Below are 17,346 nucleotides of genomic sequence, written 5' to 3' on the forward strand. Positions count from 1 at the left end.
CTCTCTCTCTCTCTCTCTCTCTCTCTCTCTCTCTCTCTCTCTCTCTCCCTCTCTCTCTCTCTCTCTCTCTCTCTCTCTCTCTCTCTCTCTCTCTCTCTCTCTCTCTCTCTCTCTCTCTCTCTCTCTCTCTCTCTCTCTCTCTCTCTGTGTCTCTCTCTCTCTCTCTCTCTGTCTCTCTCTGTCTCTCTCTGTCTCTCTCTCTCTCTCTCTCTGTCTCTCTCTCTTTCTCTCTCTCTCTCTCTCACACACACTCTCCTGGCTTCAGGAGGGCAAGAGTTAGCCCATATTCTCTTCTACTGTCCCAGGGTTGCATGAGGGCCTAATTCAGAACTGGAAGTGCCAATGTGGTCTACATGTCCTTGTCCCAGCATGGCCTGTGATGGATTGTGATCTGTGATACTGAGCAGAGTAGCATGGCAGGGGGACAGCATGGACCCAGGGGGCCACTCCTGCTTGGCCAAATGACTAGCCATCCTTCTCACCTTAGTTTATAGAATGTTGCAATACAGCATTAGAGCAGAGGAGGGGAGGGGACCCAGTGTGGAAAGAGGTCTGTCTTGCTGCCCTGGAGAGATTAAATCATGAAGTGTAAAACAAAACAAAACAAAAAAAAAGAAAGGTGTATGGTGAAGTATGTTTTCATGTTCTCCAGAAAAAGATTTCAGGTAAAGGGGCAACTTAATACATTAAATACCTCTTAAGAAGATGACACTTGTTAACACACTCTACCTTGTGTCAGACTTAATCTTCATGGCTGTCCCCCCACCTCTGCATTAGATAGGAACCTCTTTGAATGGAGGACCATGTACTTTTTCATCTTTTTAGTCCTAGCTTTGTACTTAACAAATATTTGTTTATTTGAAAGAGTCTTGGGCACCATCTGTTCTTTTATTTGTTTTCCTAAAAAGCATGGAAAGATTTAAAAAAATCTAGATCCTCAACCCATATTAATTTATTCAAAAATAATTTCTTAAGTACTTACTTTGTGTAAAAGGCCGCAACAAATATGATTAAGATGTGATTCCTTGTCCTTAAAAATTGGGGACTCTTTTGTTTTGGATAAGTAAAAAAAAATAGACCTCGGAGATGGACCACTTGTTAGTCAGAGGTGGAAGCCTAGTTTTGTCACCACGCTGGGATCCATACCCATTGTCTTTTCCTCCCTTGGTGTCTCTAAGTAGCCTTTTAATAGTCTCCTTATTGATCTCCCTTCATTCCATCTAGTCTCCTTCCCTCTCTAATCTATCATAGTTGCTAACATTGTTTCTAAATTAATATTCTGAAATTACAGCTCTAGCTATATCACTGCCTGTTCTAGAAGTTCCAGGGGCTCTTCATTGCCTCTAGGACAAAATGCACATTCTTCTGTGTGTGAGATTAAAGGAGACAGTATTTGTAAAGCACTTAGCACAGTGTCTGGCACATAGTGGGTGCGTAAAAATACTGCCTTCCCTCTCTCTGTTGGCATTTAAAGGCCAGTGAGAATGATTTAGGAGGACACAGTCACCCCCACTAAAATATAAATGTATTAATGTATCATTTCTTAAGTGCCTGCTGTTAGTAAAGCATTTATTGAGTACCTTCTGTTTGCTGGCCACTGTGCTAAGTGCTCAAGATACAAAGAAAGGCAGAAACAGTCTTTGCCCTCCAAGAGGTCACGACGCAGCGGGATGCAACGGTCAAACAATTCCTCCGTGCGGACTAAGTGAGAGATGACGAGCGAGGACTAAGAGGGAGCAGGAAAGCCTTCTTATAGAAGATGAGCTTTCAGTGGCAGCCAGCTGGTGGAGAGGAGAAGGCAAAGCATTCCAGATGTGGGAATAGCCAGTGAAAAAGCCCAGAGCTGAGGGGGTGTCTTGTTGGTATAACATCAAGGAGGCCTGTGTCACTGGATCAAAGAGAACATGGGGGTGGGAATGGCTTATAAGGTGCAAGGGGAATGTGAGTAAGGGCAGATTGCAAGGGGCTTTGAATGCCAAACAGAGGATTTTATATTTGACCCTGAAGCTAATAGGGAGCAGAAAAATGACGTAACCAGACCTGTCCTCCTAGAAGATCCCTTTCAGAGTTGAGTGTAGAATGTACTGGAATGGGGAGAGCCTTGTTTTTGGCAGACTGTTGCTATTGCAGTAGAGGGCCTGCACCAGAGTGCTGGCAGTATCCGAGGAGAGAAGAGGGCACATCTTTTTTTTTGTTTGTTTTTTGTTTTTGGAGGGCAATTGGGGTTAAGTGACTTGCCCAAAGTCACATGGCTAGTTTTCTTTTTGTGTGTCTGTTTAGTGTCTGAGGCCAGATTTGAACTCAGGTCCTCCTGACTTAAGGGCTGGTGCTGTATTCACTGCACCACCTAGCCACCCCGAGAAGAGGGCATATCTGAGAGATGTTGTGAAGTGATTGGATGGGGGCGAATGATGGAGAATGACACCTAGGTTGCAAGACTGATAATTGGGAGTTGTTGATGCCCTCAACAGTTATAGGGAAGTTTGTAAGGGGAGAGGGCTTTGGGTCAAAAATAAGGAGTTCAGTTTTGGACATATTGAGTTTAAGGTGACTATTAGAAATCCAGTTAGAGATACCTGAAAGGCCTTTGGAAATGTGAGACTTGAGGTTAGCAGAGAAGTTAGGGCTGGATAAGTAGTTTTGAGAATCATCAGCATAGAGATGATAGTTAAATCCATGGGAGTTGATGAGATCACTATATGAAGTAGTATAGAAGGAAAAGAAAAGAGGGTCCAGGATGGAGCTCAGTGGGATACCCACTGATTTAGATGAAGATCCATTAAAAGAGACTGAGGAGTGACCAGCTGAATAGGAAAGCCAGGAGAGAGGGGTGTCCTGAAAACATAAAGGAAAAAAAAAAGATTATCAAGGAGAAGAGGGTGATCTACAATGTCAAAGACTGCAGTGAGGTCTGTAAGAATGAGGGCTGAGAAAAGCCATGATAGGCATCTGTTGTAGATGGCCTTCTTAAGGAATTTAGCCACAAAAGAAAGAGATAGGATAATAATTGGTAGGGATAGAAAGATCAGGTGAAGATTTTTTTAAGGATGGGGGAGACATTGGCATGTTACTAGTCAGGGAAGGAACCAGTAGACAGGAAGAGATTGAAGATAAGTAAGAGTAGGGATAACAGAGGGTTCAATTTGCTGGAGGACATGGGAGGGAGTGGTATTCTTTGTGCACTAAGAAGTGTTTGCCTTGGCAAGGAGTAAGACCACTTCCTTATATGAGACAAAGGCTAAGGAAGGGATCATGACAGACGGCATCTGAGTGACACGAGATGAGGTAGAGGAGAGAAGGTGGAATTCTTGACAAATGGTCTCAGTTTTTTTCAATAAAATGAGATTTTCAGCTGAGAAAGTGGGGGTAGGAAGAGCCATAGGAGATATGAGGAGAATAAAAATGTTTGGAAGAGTCACTGTATGAGTAGGATTTTAAATTTATAAAGGAAATGTAGAATTGCTAGCAGTAGTGAGGACCCAGTTGAGATTGTGTAACATAAATTTGTAGAGGACTCAGTCAGAATGGTTTCATGATTTTCTTCAGTTTACTTCAGCAGGACGTGTATAGTAGAAAAGGCAGCAGATGGTCTGTGATCCAAGGCAGAGGACATAATAAATTGTATGACCAGGAGACCAACGACTCTGTTAAATAGTATAGAATTGAACTGTTTCACCAAGGGATGAAATGGGGAAAGGAGGAGAGAGTGGATAGTGCAGAGAGATGGTCTGGGAGAGAACTGAAGGATCAAGGAATTGAAGGTTACAGTGTGGGTGAAGAATAGTGCTTGGTATAGGAAAGCCAGTAGATTGTAATCAGATAAGGGGATTCCAGAGTTCTCAAATATGGAAGTAGTGCATTTGTGAGTGATGGCAAGATCAAGGAAATAACCATATTTGTATGTGGCTCAGGTGGGATGAAGAAGTAGGTTATAGGAAGTGAGTAAGTTGAGGATTTGGAAGGTTAGGGTGTTTGAAGGAGTGTCATTAATGTTGTTGAAGTCCTCTGATATGAGGGCAGGAATTGGGGAGGATAGGTACTGTACTCACTAAGGAAGGAAGAGGAATGTCCTGGAGTTTTGAAGACAACAACTGCTTGGATGCTGATTGGATGGAAATGTGAATTTTATGGTCGTCAAAGAAGGAGATATTACCGAGTGATGTAGAAGAGGGGGAACTTGGAAGTTGCAAGAGGGAGCAAGGAGCATTTCAACTCCCTTATCTTGACCCATGAGCCAAGGGCAATGAATGAAAGTACAGCCACTGTTGGAAAGGGTAACCAGGGAGGTTGTATCAGGGGGAACCAGGTCTCAGTGCGAGCCAGAAGATGAAAGGAGTGGGAGAGAAAAAGATTTAAGATGAAAGCATGTTTGTTGCCAATAGAGTAGACACAGAAGACACAGTGGAAGGAGTGAGTAGCATTTGGTTGAGACTTTTGGGGATTGGTGGATTGAGGGTTATAGGAATAAGAAATGAGATGGTGGGAATGGGTGGTGGGGAATGGGGTTTGGATGATGACCTAGAGGTGTTCAGATTCACTGGGATGTATATGTATTAGGTGTGACCATGTGTGAGTATGTTAATCATTAAAGGGCCTCTTCTCTTCCCAGGGGTGGCTGGACATCAATTAGGAAACATGTGCAGCATGAGAGGTGGGGGCAGGTGGAAGGAACACTTGAAGGCCTCTGTTTCTCTTTTTCCCTCTGAAGGCTGTGTGCTAACTATAGTGTTAGGTGTTGGGACTACAAATACAAAACTGAGATAGTTTCTGCCACAAAATAATTTGTATTCTACTTGGGTCAGGATGGAGAGGGTATAGGGTTATAACATGTTCATAGGTTATTTTAAAATACAGAAGATATTAAAAATACTAAATGGTGGAGACACTACCAAGTGGGTTAACCAGGAAAGATCTTTTAAAGGAAGTGATACCTGAGCTCAACCCTGAAGAGAGCTAGGAGCTCCAGAAAGTAGAAATGAGGAGGAAAATGTGTTCCAGATCTGGAATACAGCCAGCCAGGCAGGAGAGAATGTCATGTGTAGGGAAGAGTGACTAGACTAATTTTGTTGGACTTGATCTGTGTGTGTAGGGGTGGAGGATGGGGAGAGGGGGTGGCATAGGAGGGAAGAATATTGTGTAACCACACTAGAAAGTTGGGCTAGAACAAAATTATGAAGGGTTTTAAATGCCAAACAATGGAGTTTATTATTCTCAAGGCAAGGAGAGGCCACTGAAGCTTCTTGAGTTGGGGAGTAACAGGGTCAGACTTATTGAAAGTTTTGTGGACCACTGATTAGAGAGGGGAGAGAATCAATTGAAGAACAATTACAAAGCTATAGCAGGAGTCAGAGATGCTGGATGAGGATGGCTGTTATTGATAGAGAGGAGGGGACATGAGAGAGCTATGGGGTTGAACAAGAATAAAGAGTTGAAGATGGCAGTAAAGTTGTGAACCTGGGAGTGATGTATTAATAAAAATAAATCAAAACTTCAGACAAATTAGTATAATTTATATAAAATAATTTAAATGTAAGCCATTGGTTTGAATAGTAAAACATTTAACATTTTTTAGGATCCACTTGCTCTAGAAAAAAACAGTTGTCAGCAGATAGTTATATGAAATGATGGGGTTGGTTAGAAGAAACTTGAATATTTTAATATATTATGGAAGATTGATTATTGGATTATAGATTTAGAGCCAAAATAAAAATCTTAGGAAGTTGGTGGTGTAGAAACAGGACTTCCACAGGGCTCTGGCTCCCACCTCCTCCAATTCATGTGAAAGGTGACTCTGAACAAACTTTAGAGCTACAGAAACCCCAAAATGCCACAGAGAAGCTAACCTCTTGCAGAGGACATCCTGGCACGCTGGAAGGTAGCGGCCAGCACAGCATTCTGGGAACCAATGCCAGCTCTGCTCAAGCTGGAGGTTTTAGCCTCAGGGCGGGCCTGACCAGCTGCTGCCTGGAGGGACTACAGATCACCAGCAGCTGTGGTGATTTCCATAATTATCAATCCATAGATGCTAAGGATAAAGTGAGAGGTCAGTGCAGTGTTGATTTTGGGATTCGGTAGTATGGAAGTGTGGTCGGCCTTTGCCCCCAGGGCGAGAAGCGGCTGAGGCACAGTGGCCATGCAGCTGCAGCCATGTGACAGCTTCAGCTTCTGGCCTGCAGAATGTAGGGGGACCCCTTTTCCTCCGGGAGCCATTGGGCGGAGAGGAGCGTGGCTCTTACTCTCCGGTGCCCGCCATGGCTTGTGTACGCCCCTTGATATCTGTGAACTCCGAAAAGGGGGAAGTATCTGGCAAAAATGTTACCTTGCCTGCTGTCTTTAAGGCTCCTATTCGTCCAGATATTGTGAATTTTGTTCATACCAATTTGAGGAAAAACAACCGGCAACCTTATGCTGTCAGTGAATTAGCAGGTCATCAAACCAGTGCTGAGTCTTGGGGCACTGGCAGAGCTGTTGCTCGCATTCCTCGTGTTCGGGGTGGAGGGACTCACCTCTCTGGCCAGGGTGCTTTTGGAAATATGTGCCGAGGAGGTCGCATGTTTGCTCCTACCAAGACTTGGCGCCGTTGGCATCGCAGAGTAAATACAACACAAAAACGTTATGCCATCTATTCTGCATTGGCAGCCTCTGCCCTGCTGGCTCTGGTCATGTCAAAAGGTCATCAAATTGAAGAAGTCCCAGAACTTCCTCTAGTGGTTGAAGATAAAATTGAGGGGTATAAGAAGACCAAGGAAGCAGTTTTGCTGCTTAAGAAACTGAAAGCATGGAATGATATTAAAAAGGTCTATGCTTCTCAGTGAATGAGAGCTGGCAAGGGTAAACATGAGAAACCATCGTCGGATCCAGCATCGGGGACCTTGTATCATCTATAATGAAGACAATGGTATTATCAAGGCCTTCAGAAACATTCCTGGTATCACTCTACTTAATGTGAGTAAATTGAACCTTTTGAGACTTGCTCCTGGTGGACATGTGGGGCGTTTCTGTATTTGGACTGAAAGTGCTTTCCGCAAGTTGGATGACCTGTATGGTACATGGCGCAGGCCTGCCACCCTGAAGAGTCACTACAATCTTCCCATGCACAAGATGACCAACACAGACCTTACCAGGATTTTGAAAAGCCCAGAGATCCGTAGGGCCTTCCGTGCACCACGCAAAAAGATTCATAGAAGAGTACTCAAGAAGAATCCTCTGAAGAACTTGAGAATCATGGTGAAACTGAAGCCATATGCCAAGACTATGCGCCGGAATACAGTTCTGCGCCACGCTAAGAATCGTAGAATCAGAGAAAACAAAAGAGCTGCTGCACTAAAGAAGATTATGGAGGCAAAGAAAGCAGCTGAGAAGAAGAAGCTTGCAGGTAATAAGAAGGTTGCAGGAGCAAAGAAGGTTCCAGGGCAAAAGAAACCAGCAGAAAAGAAGCCTCCAGCAGCAAAGAAGCCTATGGAAAAGAAACCTGCTGCACAAAAGAAGCCTGCCCCTGAAAAGAAGCCTGCCCCTGAAAAGAAGCCTGCTGCATAAACTCAGCATATCAGTTTATCCATTGGGCCACAATCCCTTATGGCAATATTGTGAATTTCTAAAGAATAAATATTCAGAATGGCTTTGGGGGAAAAAAAAAAGAATGTAGGGGGACCAAGTGACCAGTCTGAGGGGTAATTGCTCTTGCTTTAACCTGCTTGGATCTGGATTGTGGTCTAGGGTGGAGGTCCTGGGGTGTGCGACCAGCTTGCCAGAGCATGTGGAGGCTTCAGAGAGGGCACCCAACTAATACCTTTGGTAGCTGAGAAAACCCCAGCATTTGGGATGAAGCTCCCCTGTCTGGTGGCAGAGTCCTATGGTGACAATAATCCCGAAAGTCAAGTAATTGAGTGCCAACATTAGCAGGCAGAGGAAGCAAAGCAAGCAGAGCAACCCAACTTTACACTCCTATTTTGGGGACAAAAAGGATCAAAGCATGGAACAGGAGGGAGACAGCAAAGTCAGAACTCCTGTACCAAAAGCTTCCAAGAAAAATATGAGCTGGTTACAGGCCATAGAGGACTGTAAGAAAGATTTTGAAAGCCAAATAAGAGAAGTGGAGGAAAAATTGGGAAGAGAAATGAGAATGATGCAAGAAAATTATGAAACGAGAGTCAACAACCTGACTGACGAAAATAACACCTTAAAAAATAGACTAACTCAAATGGCAGAAGAGGCTCAAAAAGTCAATGAGAAGAATGTCTTAAAAAGCTGAATTTGCCAGATGTAAAAAGAATGTTGAAAGCTCACTGAAGAGAATCATTCCTTCAGAATTAGATTGGAGCAAATGGAAGCTAGTGACTTTATTAGAAATCAAGATACTCCCTTTTTTTCCCTAGCGCTGCGAGGCCTGCAGGTCTGTGCCGAGGGCACGAGTCTCGTTCAGCAGGATGGGGTTTGTTAAAGTTGTAAAGAATAAGGCCTACTTCAAGCGGTACCAAGTGAAGTTCCGGAGAAGGCGAGAGGGGAAAATGGATTATTATGCACGGAAACGCCTAGTGATCCAGGATAAGAACAAGTATAATAACACCCCGAAATACCGCATGATCGTCCGGGTCACCAACAGGGACATCATCTGCCAGATTGCTTATGCCCGTATAGAAGGGGATATGATTGTCTGTGCAGCTTATGCCCATGAATTACCAAAGTATGGTGTGAAGGTTGGCCTGACAAATTATGCTGCCGCTTACTGCACAGGCGTGCTGCTGGCCCGCAGGCTTCTTAACAGATTTGGCATGGACAAGATCTATGAAGGTCAGGTGGAAGTGATTGGAGATGAGTACAATGTGGAAAGCATCGATGGTCAGCCCGGTGCTTTTACATGCTACCTGGATGCAGGTCTTGCCAGAACTACCACAGGAAACAAAGTCTTTGCGGCCCTTAAGGGAGCTGTGGATGGTGGTCTGTCTATTCCTCACAGTACCAAACGCTTCCCTGGGTATGATTCGGAAAGCAAGGAATTCAATGCTGAAGTACATCGTAAACACATCATGGGCCAAAATGTTGCAGATTATATGCGTTATCTCATGGAAGAAGATGAAGATGCATATAAAAAGCAATTCTCACACTACATAAAGAACAACATAACTCCTGACATGATGGAGGAAATGTACAAGAAAGCTCATGCTGGTATACGGGAAAATCCAGTGTATGAAAAGAAACCCAAGAGAGAAGTTAAAAAGAAAAGGTGGAACCGCCCCAAAATGTCCCTTGCCCAGAAGAAAGATCGGGTTGCTCAGAAGAAGGCGAGTTTCCTCAGAGCCCAGGAGTGGGCAGCTGACAGTTAAAATATCAAAATCTGTAATTTTCTATGAAGATTTTCAGATTAAGACAATAAACTTATTGAACATCAAAAAAAAAAAAAAGAAATCAAGATACTATTAAACAGATCCAAACAAATGAAAAAATAGAAGACAATGTGAAATATCTCATTGGGAAAACCACTGACCTAGAAAATAGATCCAGGAGAGAGAATTTAAAAATTATTGGACTACCTGAAAGCCATGACCAAAGAAAGAACCTAGAAATTATCCTCCAAGAAATTCTCAAGGAAAATTTCCCTGATGTTTTAGAACCAGAGGGCAAAATAGAGGTTGAAAGAATCCACCGATCACCTCCTGAAAAAGACCCCAAAAAGAAAACTCCTAGGAATATTATAACCAGGTTCTGGAATTCCCAGATCAAGGAGAAAATATTGCAAGCAGCCAGGAAGAAACAGTTTGAATATTATGGAAACACAATCAGGATAACTGAGGATCTGGCAGTTTCTACACTGAGGGATCAAAGGGCTTGGAATATGATATTCTAGAGGTCAAAGGAGCTGGCATTAAAACCAAGAATCACCTACCTAGCAAAACTGAGTATCATGTTTCAGGGCAAAGTATGGTCATTCAGTGGAATAGAGAACCTTCAAGCATTCTTGATGAAAAAAACCAGAGTTCAATAGAAAATCTGACATTCAAATACAAGAAGCAAGAGAATCACGAGAAGGGAAATAGGGAAAAGAAATCATAAGGAACTTATCAAAGTTGAATTATTTACATTCCTACATGGAAAAACGATAATTATAACTTTTGAAACTTTTCTTAATATGAGAAAAGCTGAAGGGATTAGAAATGTGTGTGTGTATGTATATATATATGTATATGTATATATATATATACACACACACATATACGTATACATATCCATGACTATAGCAGGGTATATGGGTGTATGAAAACATGTGAATGTGTGTATATATGTGTATATACATAAATAGAGGGCACAGGACCAATTTAATAGGAAGGTGAAATACTTAAAAGATGAAATTAAGAGGTGAGAGAGGAATATAATGAGAGGAGATGGGGGAGAGTCAGAATGGGGTAAACTATCTCATATAGAAGAGCCAAGGGAAAATGGTCACAATGGAGTGGAAGAACAGGAAGGCAAAAGGGAATGGGTCAACCTCATTCTCATTGAATTTGGCTTAGGGAGGGAATGACATACACACTAAATAGGGTACCTCTCACCCTACAGGAGAGTAGGGGGGAAGGGGATGATGGGGATGATGGAAGGGGGGCCGGCTGGGGGGGAGGGAAGTTGGAAGCACCCACTTTTGAAAAGGGGCAGTATCAAAGTAGAGAATAGCACAAGTGGGAGGTGGGATAAGAGAGGGAAATATAGTCAGTCTTTTAGAATATATCCACTATAGAAATGTTTTGCATAGCTACACGTGTACAGCCTATATTGAATTGCTTATCATCCCAGTAAGGGTGGATGACAAGGGAGGAAGGGAATGAATATGGAATTCAAAGCTTTAAAATCAAATGTTTAAATATATATATATATGTATATATATACATACATACACACACACACATATATATATATATACACCTATACACTATTAATATTATTTTACACGTAACTGGGAAATAAGATATACGGGCACTGGGGCCTAGAGATCCATTGTGTCCTACTGGAAAGTCAGAGGGTGCATGGGAGAAGATATGGGAGAGAGCAGATTGGAGGTGGGGATATCCAGTGGTATCACTATTTTGGGGTGGTGGGTAGGGGGAAAAATGGGGAGAAAATTTGTAACTCAAAATCTTGCAGAAATGAATAATGTAAACTAGAAGTTAATAAAAGAATTTGATAAAAAAAAATCTTAGCTATCATGTAATCTGATTTTCAAGTAATAGTTTGGATTTTTGCTAATAGTTAAGAATTTTGCAATAATGACTGATTATCAAAGACTAAAGGTCATTGTGAGTTCATTTATTTTTTTTGTAGCAGACCTGTGATTTCTCCTCTCTCTGAATACAGATGGGTGTCTGCTGTGCTGCATATAGTCTTAGAGGGCTACTTTGGACACTGAGAAGTTAAGACATTTGCTTAGGTTTTCTAACCAATTTTTTAGAGGTAGAGCTTGAACCCAGCTCTTCTTGACTTTCTTGTGTAGCTCATTACATAATAATTTTCATAGTTTATTAGTATAATATGTTTTGAAGTATTGTTTTTAAGGCAGTTGTATGCTGGGAGGCATCAAGATAACAACTAGCAATAGTACTGTGGCCACCACTCAAGTGTTGCTGAGCCCTCGGAAAGTCAGCCTAGTCAACTCTTGTTTATACATTGAATTTAAATGAATTTTAAGTCTTTTCTATACCTCAATCCATTATGTGCTACTCTATAAAATCATTCCAAAGAGAGTGCTGCCCTCTAGTGATTATATATATATATATCTACTTTAACTGTTTCAATAACATCATCAAGAACTCTAGAATCTTGGAAGTACTGGAGCTGAAAGGATAGTCGAAGTTATCTGAGCCAGACAGGACTGACTCATTGATGCTTACAGACTGATTAGTGTCAGATCAGACTCTGGCACTAATCACTAATCTGAGACTAATTACTGAGGAAGCTCTTTTTTTATACCATACGTAAGAAATTGCTTTTGATGATTCTGAGCCTGAGTAGAGAGGGTGACTGTGGAAGGTCAATTACTCTCATGCAAAATTTTTTAATGTTTTTTTTCAATGTTGTTAATCAAATTTTGGCTTCTTTTAAATTTTTTTTGATGACTAAATATGTACTAAACATATTTATATGTATAAATATATTTTTTACTTCTTACATCAAGATCTTTTTGAATAGTATACATATTTTATTAGTTAAAATTAACAAACATTTCTGTCAAATAAAATGAAAAAAATATTTTTCAGAATAAAGATTCAATAATTTCTTTTAGTCTCAGAATTTTCACATTAAATTAATATGGTACAAACTGCTTTCTGCAGTAGTGGCTTAAACTATTTAGGCATCTTATTCCCTAATACCAGTTTTAAATATACATTTTCTGGAGTTGTTGTCTGGCGTCTCATAATCTGAGATTAGTGAAATTGTAACTTAATCAAATAGTGTCTCTGTTAAAAATTCTTTTTAATTAAAATACTAATGATATCATGATTCAGTGGGATGAATGCTGAATTTGGAGTCAAAACGTGGGTTCGATTCCAAATTCTGCCACATATTATCTACTTTTGTGAATTGTGTTCAGTAATTTAAGCTTTCTGGGCCTCATTTTCTTCATTTACAAAATGAGCGGTTGGACTAGATGACCTCTGAGGTCTTTTTGAGCTCTAAACATATGATCCCAAGATATTCTATGATAGTTTGAAGTTGAACTTAGACTAGCGGCCCTTCTATGTCTAAAATTAGTTATGGGATCATTAAACTCTGGACATTCCAGTACCTTTCCTCATGTTGTTTCTTGTCCTTGGCATGTTCTCTCTCCCCATCTTTGTCTATTGTATTCCTGTTGAACTTTAAAATAATGACCCTGATATGTTAAGTATCATGGCATAGTGCTAATAGTACAAAGATAGAGAGGACACAGGCTGTGTTCCCAAGGGAAGTTGAAGGGAGGAAGGAGTACACAAATAACTTATACCAGGGAAAGTGAGATGAGTGCAGAGGCAATGTCCAGGTGGTGTGCTTTGAGGAATCATATTCAGCCGACTTTTTCCTTCCTCTTCTCCCCAGGACCTTATACAACATATTGTTTTATACCTCTTTAATGTGTTTTTTACGTACATTTGTCTCCGTCATACTGCCTCACTTGCTCTGTGAAGTAGGAGAGGTGTCTTATCTAAACTTTGAATCGTATCTAGCACCTAGCATAGTTGCACTGCATATAATGCTCAGTAGATAGTTGTTAAATTGAATTGAGTTCATATTACTTAAAAATTATATTTAAAATATAGAAGTATGGCATGAAGTCTAAATATAAAATAACATCTTTCTAGCCTTACTAGCAATTCTCGGATCGTGGCACTCCTGGCTCAGCTGGAGAAGATCAACTATGAATGTCCAGAAGCAGAAACTGCCAGATATGTTACATCAAAGATTCTTCACCTGACTCAAAGTCAAGGTAAATTTTTCTCTTGAAAAATCATTTTTTGTAATTAATTTTTTTTGTTAACTACTTCTATTAACAAATACCTAAGTATTTTGTACTGTGTAACCATATAGAAAACACAAGTACAATTTGTAATATGTCAAACTGACATAAATACTTCATATATTCATATTATATAAGAATTATAATGATATAACATTGTACATTAAAAAAAAAAAACTGTTAGGGGTGGCCAGGTAGCACAGCGAGTAAGAGCACCGGCTCCAGTGTCGGGATGACCTGGGGGATCGAATCTGGGCTCAGACACTTAGCACCCACCCAGAAACACCTGGCCTTGTAACCTCGAGCAAGTTACTTAACCCCAATTGCTTAGGGGCGGCCAGGTGACTCAGTGAGTAAGAGCACCGGCCCCAGTGTCGGGATGACCTGGGGATTGAATCCCAGGCTCAGATACTTAGCAGCACACCCAGAAATAACTGGCCGTGTAACCTTGAGCAAGTTACTTAACCCCAATTGCTTTTAAAAAAAAAAATCTGTTACAAAAAGCTATATATATATATGCATATATATTTAAGTAGTGGTCTTATATGCCTTATCAGCTCACGGACTTTTGTGGCTGGAGATATTGTAAGGTCATAAATTTAGAGTTTGAAAGGACCTTAGAGACATTTATTTCAGGCAGAGGAAAATGAGACCCAAGAATGTTAAGTGAATAGTTCAAGGTCACACAGACAATAAACTGGCAGATAAATTATTTTATCCCTTATTTAATTCACAGTGAAATAATTTTCAGCCCATTTGGAATTGGGCTTGTCTGTTAGTGGTTTGATTTCAGAACATTTACTTTATCCTTTTATAATTGCCCATAACTATAATCCCTCACCTCCCTGTCTCCAAATCTGGTATGCCCTTGATTTCTGATCTAGAGAATCCAAACGAATAGGTAAACGATCTAAATTTATCTACTTATTAAAAATTTCTACTTACCCTTATTTCTCAGCTTAATAGCATTGTAGAGGCCCATGTCATCTATACTAGATTCCTCTACTTCTCTTCATACTTGCTCCTAAACTCCCTGGTTTATGAGCTCATCATTCAACTAAAACCGCTCTTTCAGAAATTATCAGTGTTCTCTTAGTCATGAAAATCGAATTGCCTTTTCTCAGTCCTCATCCTTCCTGATGTTTCTGTAGCCTTTGGCAGTATTGATGGCTTATTCTCCCAGATACTTTCTCCTCTCTAGGTTTTTGGGACATTGCACTCTTCTGGTTATTTCACACCTTCTCAGTGCTTTTTGCTGGAACTTCATTCAGGTCACAACCATTATTCATGAATTTTCCCAAGGCTCTTTCCTTGACCCTCCTCTCTTTTTCCTCTATGTTATCTGAATTTCATGTACCCTCATGGGTTCAAAAAAAATATTTATGAGATGCTTTCTTTTTTTTTTTATTAGTTTATTTACTTTTAGTTTACAACATTTAGTTCTACAGTCCCTTGAGTTTCAAATTTTCTCTCCCTCCCTCTCCTCCACTCCCCACCCCCCATGGCGGCATACAATCAAATATAGGATCTACAAATACCTTCACATTGAACCTTAGTCAGTTTGTGAAGAAGTATTATGACTGATGGAATGATAAAAGGAAAGAGGAAACAAAACAAAACAAGAAAAAGAAAGAGAACAAGTAGTTTGCTTTGATCTGCATTCAGACTCTGCAGCTCTTTCTCTGGATGTGGATCTCTCTTTCCATCATGGTCTTTTGGAGTTGTCTTATAACCTTACATTGCTGAGAGGAGCCCAGTCTATTGACGTTGATCATCACACATACGTAGTGTCTGTGATTGTGTATAGACTTCTCCTGGTTTTGCTCTTCTCGCTCAGCATCAGTTTATATACGTCTCTCCAGGTTATTATGAAGTCTGTATCTATTCCTCATTTCTTATAGCACAGTGGTATTCCATTACATTCATATACCACAACTTGTTCAGCCATTCCCCAATTGATGGACATCCCCCTGATTTCCAGTTCTTTGCCACCACAAAAAGGGCTGCTATAAATATTTTTGTACATACGGGTCAAATGAAATGCTTTCTGGAACTATATATGCAGCCATAATCTCCCAAACTAACTCCAGTCCTGCACTATCTATTGGACATCTGAAATTTGATATCCTGTGGGCTTCTTAAGCTCATGTGTTCAAAAGAGAACTTATTTTTTTCCCCAAAGCTTTTCCTATTATTGTCAAGAGCATCACCATTTTCCAGTCTCCTAGGTGGCCTCACTGCCCTTTGTTTCTTACTTGCACCCATTCCACATATCCATTCTGTTGTCAGATTCTGTAATTTCTGCCTTCACAATCTCCCACATAGAGTGCCTTCTCTTCACTCATACATTCCACTTTAGTCAAGAAGCCTTTATTAAGCACCCACTATGTACTTTAGCATAGGCCTTTAGTCATTTTATATCTAGACTATTGAAATAACTTTCTAATTCATCTGCCTGCCTCCAGTGTTGCTTTGCTTCAGTTTAACCCCAAGAAACTCCAGGGACTACTTAATAACTCTAGCATGAAATGTAAAATCCTTTGTTCATCATTTAAAGCCCTTCACAACCTGTCCCTTTCCTACTTTTCTTGTCATCTTATACTTGACTCTTTTTTGTGTACTCTATAGTCTCCCTGGCTTATGTACAGTTCCTCACCCAGGACATTCCATATCCTGACTGGGCACTTTTACTGACTGTCTTCTATTCTTGGCATGATGTTCCTTTGCACCTTTAGGCTTGTCAGTATTTCTTCAGAATTTACCTCAAATCCCACCTTCTGTAGGTAGCTTTTCCCAGTCTACCTTTCTCTTACCTCTCTGCAAGTGCCTTTTCCCTATGAGATTAAGAATAAATATTTCTTTAAAAACCATTGTCTCAGTGTGAAAGCAAAGAGTGACAGTCTGGAAACCTTCCTTTCCTTTTTAGGGGCAGCTGCCAAGTCTTATATGATCCTGACTGTGGTACTTTGGTACTTGATCTCTTTTTAGCTGCTTGCAGTATTTTTTTTTCTTTTACCTGAAAGTTTTGGTTTTTGGCAGTCATGTTCCTAGGAGTTTTTATTTTGGGATTTCTTTCAAGAGATGATTGGTAGATTCTTTTTATTTTCATTTTGTCCTCAGGTTCTAATAGATATGGGCAGTTTTCAGTCATAATTTTTTTATCTTTTAGTCTTTTTGGAGGGGGGAAGGCAGGGAAATTGGGGGTAAGTGACTTGCCCAAGGTCACACAACTAGTAAGTGTTAAGTGTCTGAAGCTGGATTTGAACTCAGGTCCTCCTGACTCCAGGGCCGGTACTCTATTCACTGTGCCACCTAGCTGCCCCTCATTCATATTTTTTTTGAAAGAAATAAATTTTATTTATATTCAATTTAAGAACTATTTGAATACAAATGTTATATATAAAGACTTTGTCAAAAGGACTTTGTAAAATAATATGCAGATTTTCTGGGCAGTGGAAGCTCACCACTTAAAGAACCCTTTATAAATTTTTAAAAATTGTTTTAGGTGGAAGTTTTTCTAAAACTGGACAGTAGGCTTCTGTGGGCTTTGTTGGCTTCTGAGGCCTGCTGGGAGGGAGCTTAGAGGTTGAGGTAGCTTGTGGGATTGGTCACATTTGACTTGAAGGGTGAACTCTTGCCTAGGCCTAGGTTGCCACCACTACCACTGCCACTTTCCCCTGGCATGGTGAACTGCACTTGTCTTCTCCCTAAGGCACAGGGCCACTTCAGAATCAGTCCTCAGAAGCTGTGGGGAGTTCAGAGAGACAGTGAGTGAATCTATTAGTACATTAGGGCTTGGTTGTCACCATCATGACTATGTTTAACTTTGCCATTTTCCTTCCCTACTTTCATTATTTCTTGAAATA

The 17,346-nt window shown here is 40.6% G+C and overlaps 2 protein-coding genes and 1 pseudogene across 4 annotated transcripts in view; all 3 read left to right on the forward strand.

Annotated features, from left to right (window-relative positions):
• The window catches only part of AGTPBP1 (ATP/GTP binding carboxypeptidase 1), a 238,964-nt gene that overhangs the window by 42,185 nt on the left and 179,433 nt on the right, over positions 1 to 17,346 (forward strand). For 2 of the 3 annotated variants that reach the window (XM_069105050.1, XM_069105046.1), the window contains exon 3: positions 13,326 to 13,450. The exons of the other annotated variant lie outside the window; for it this stretch is intronic. In XM_069105050.1, coding sequence (XP_068961151.1) covers positions 13,326 to 13,450 — 125 coding nt within the window. The remainder of the gene's footprint in view (positions 1 to 13,325; positions 13,451 to 17,346) is intronic. 3 annotated transcript variants of the gene reach the window in all.
• Positions 6,156 to 7,640, forward strand: LOC138174782 (large ribosomal subunit protein uL4-like; annotated as a pseudogene).
• LOC138174793 (large ribosomal subunit protein uL18-like) lies at positions 8,354 to 9,405 on the forward strand. Its single transcript, XM_069105055.1, has one exon. The coding sequence runs from the start codon at positions 8,427 to 8,429 to the stop codon at positions 9,321 to 9,323; it is 897 nt and encodes a 298-aa protein (XP_068961156.1). The 5' UTR covers positions 8,354 to 8,426; the 3' UTR covers positions 9,324 to 9,405.

Source organism: Petaurus breviceps, unplaced genomic scaffold (assembly GCF_028583685.1).
Source record: "Petaurus breviceps papuanus isolate PSGF00001 unplaced genomic scaffold, PetGlider_PUasm1.0 138, whole genome shotgun sequence".
Lineage (NCBI taxonomy): Eukaryota > Metazoa > Chordata > Mammalia > Diprotodontia > Petauridae > Petaurus > Petaurus breviceps.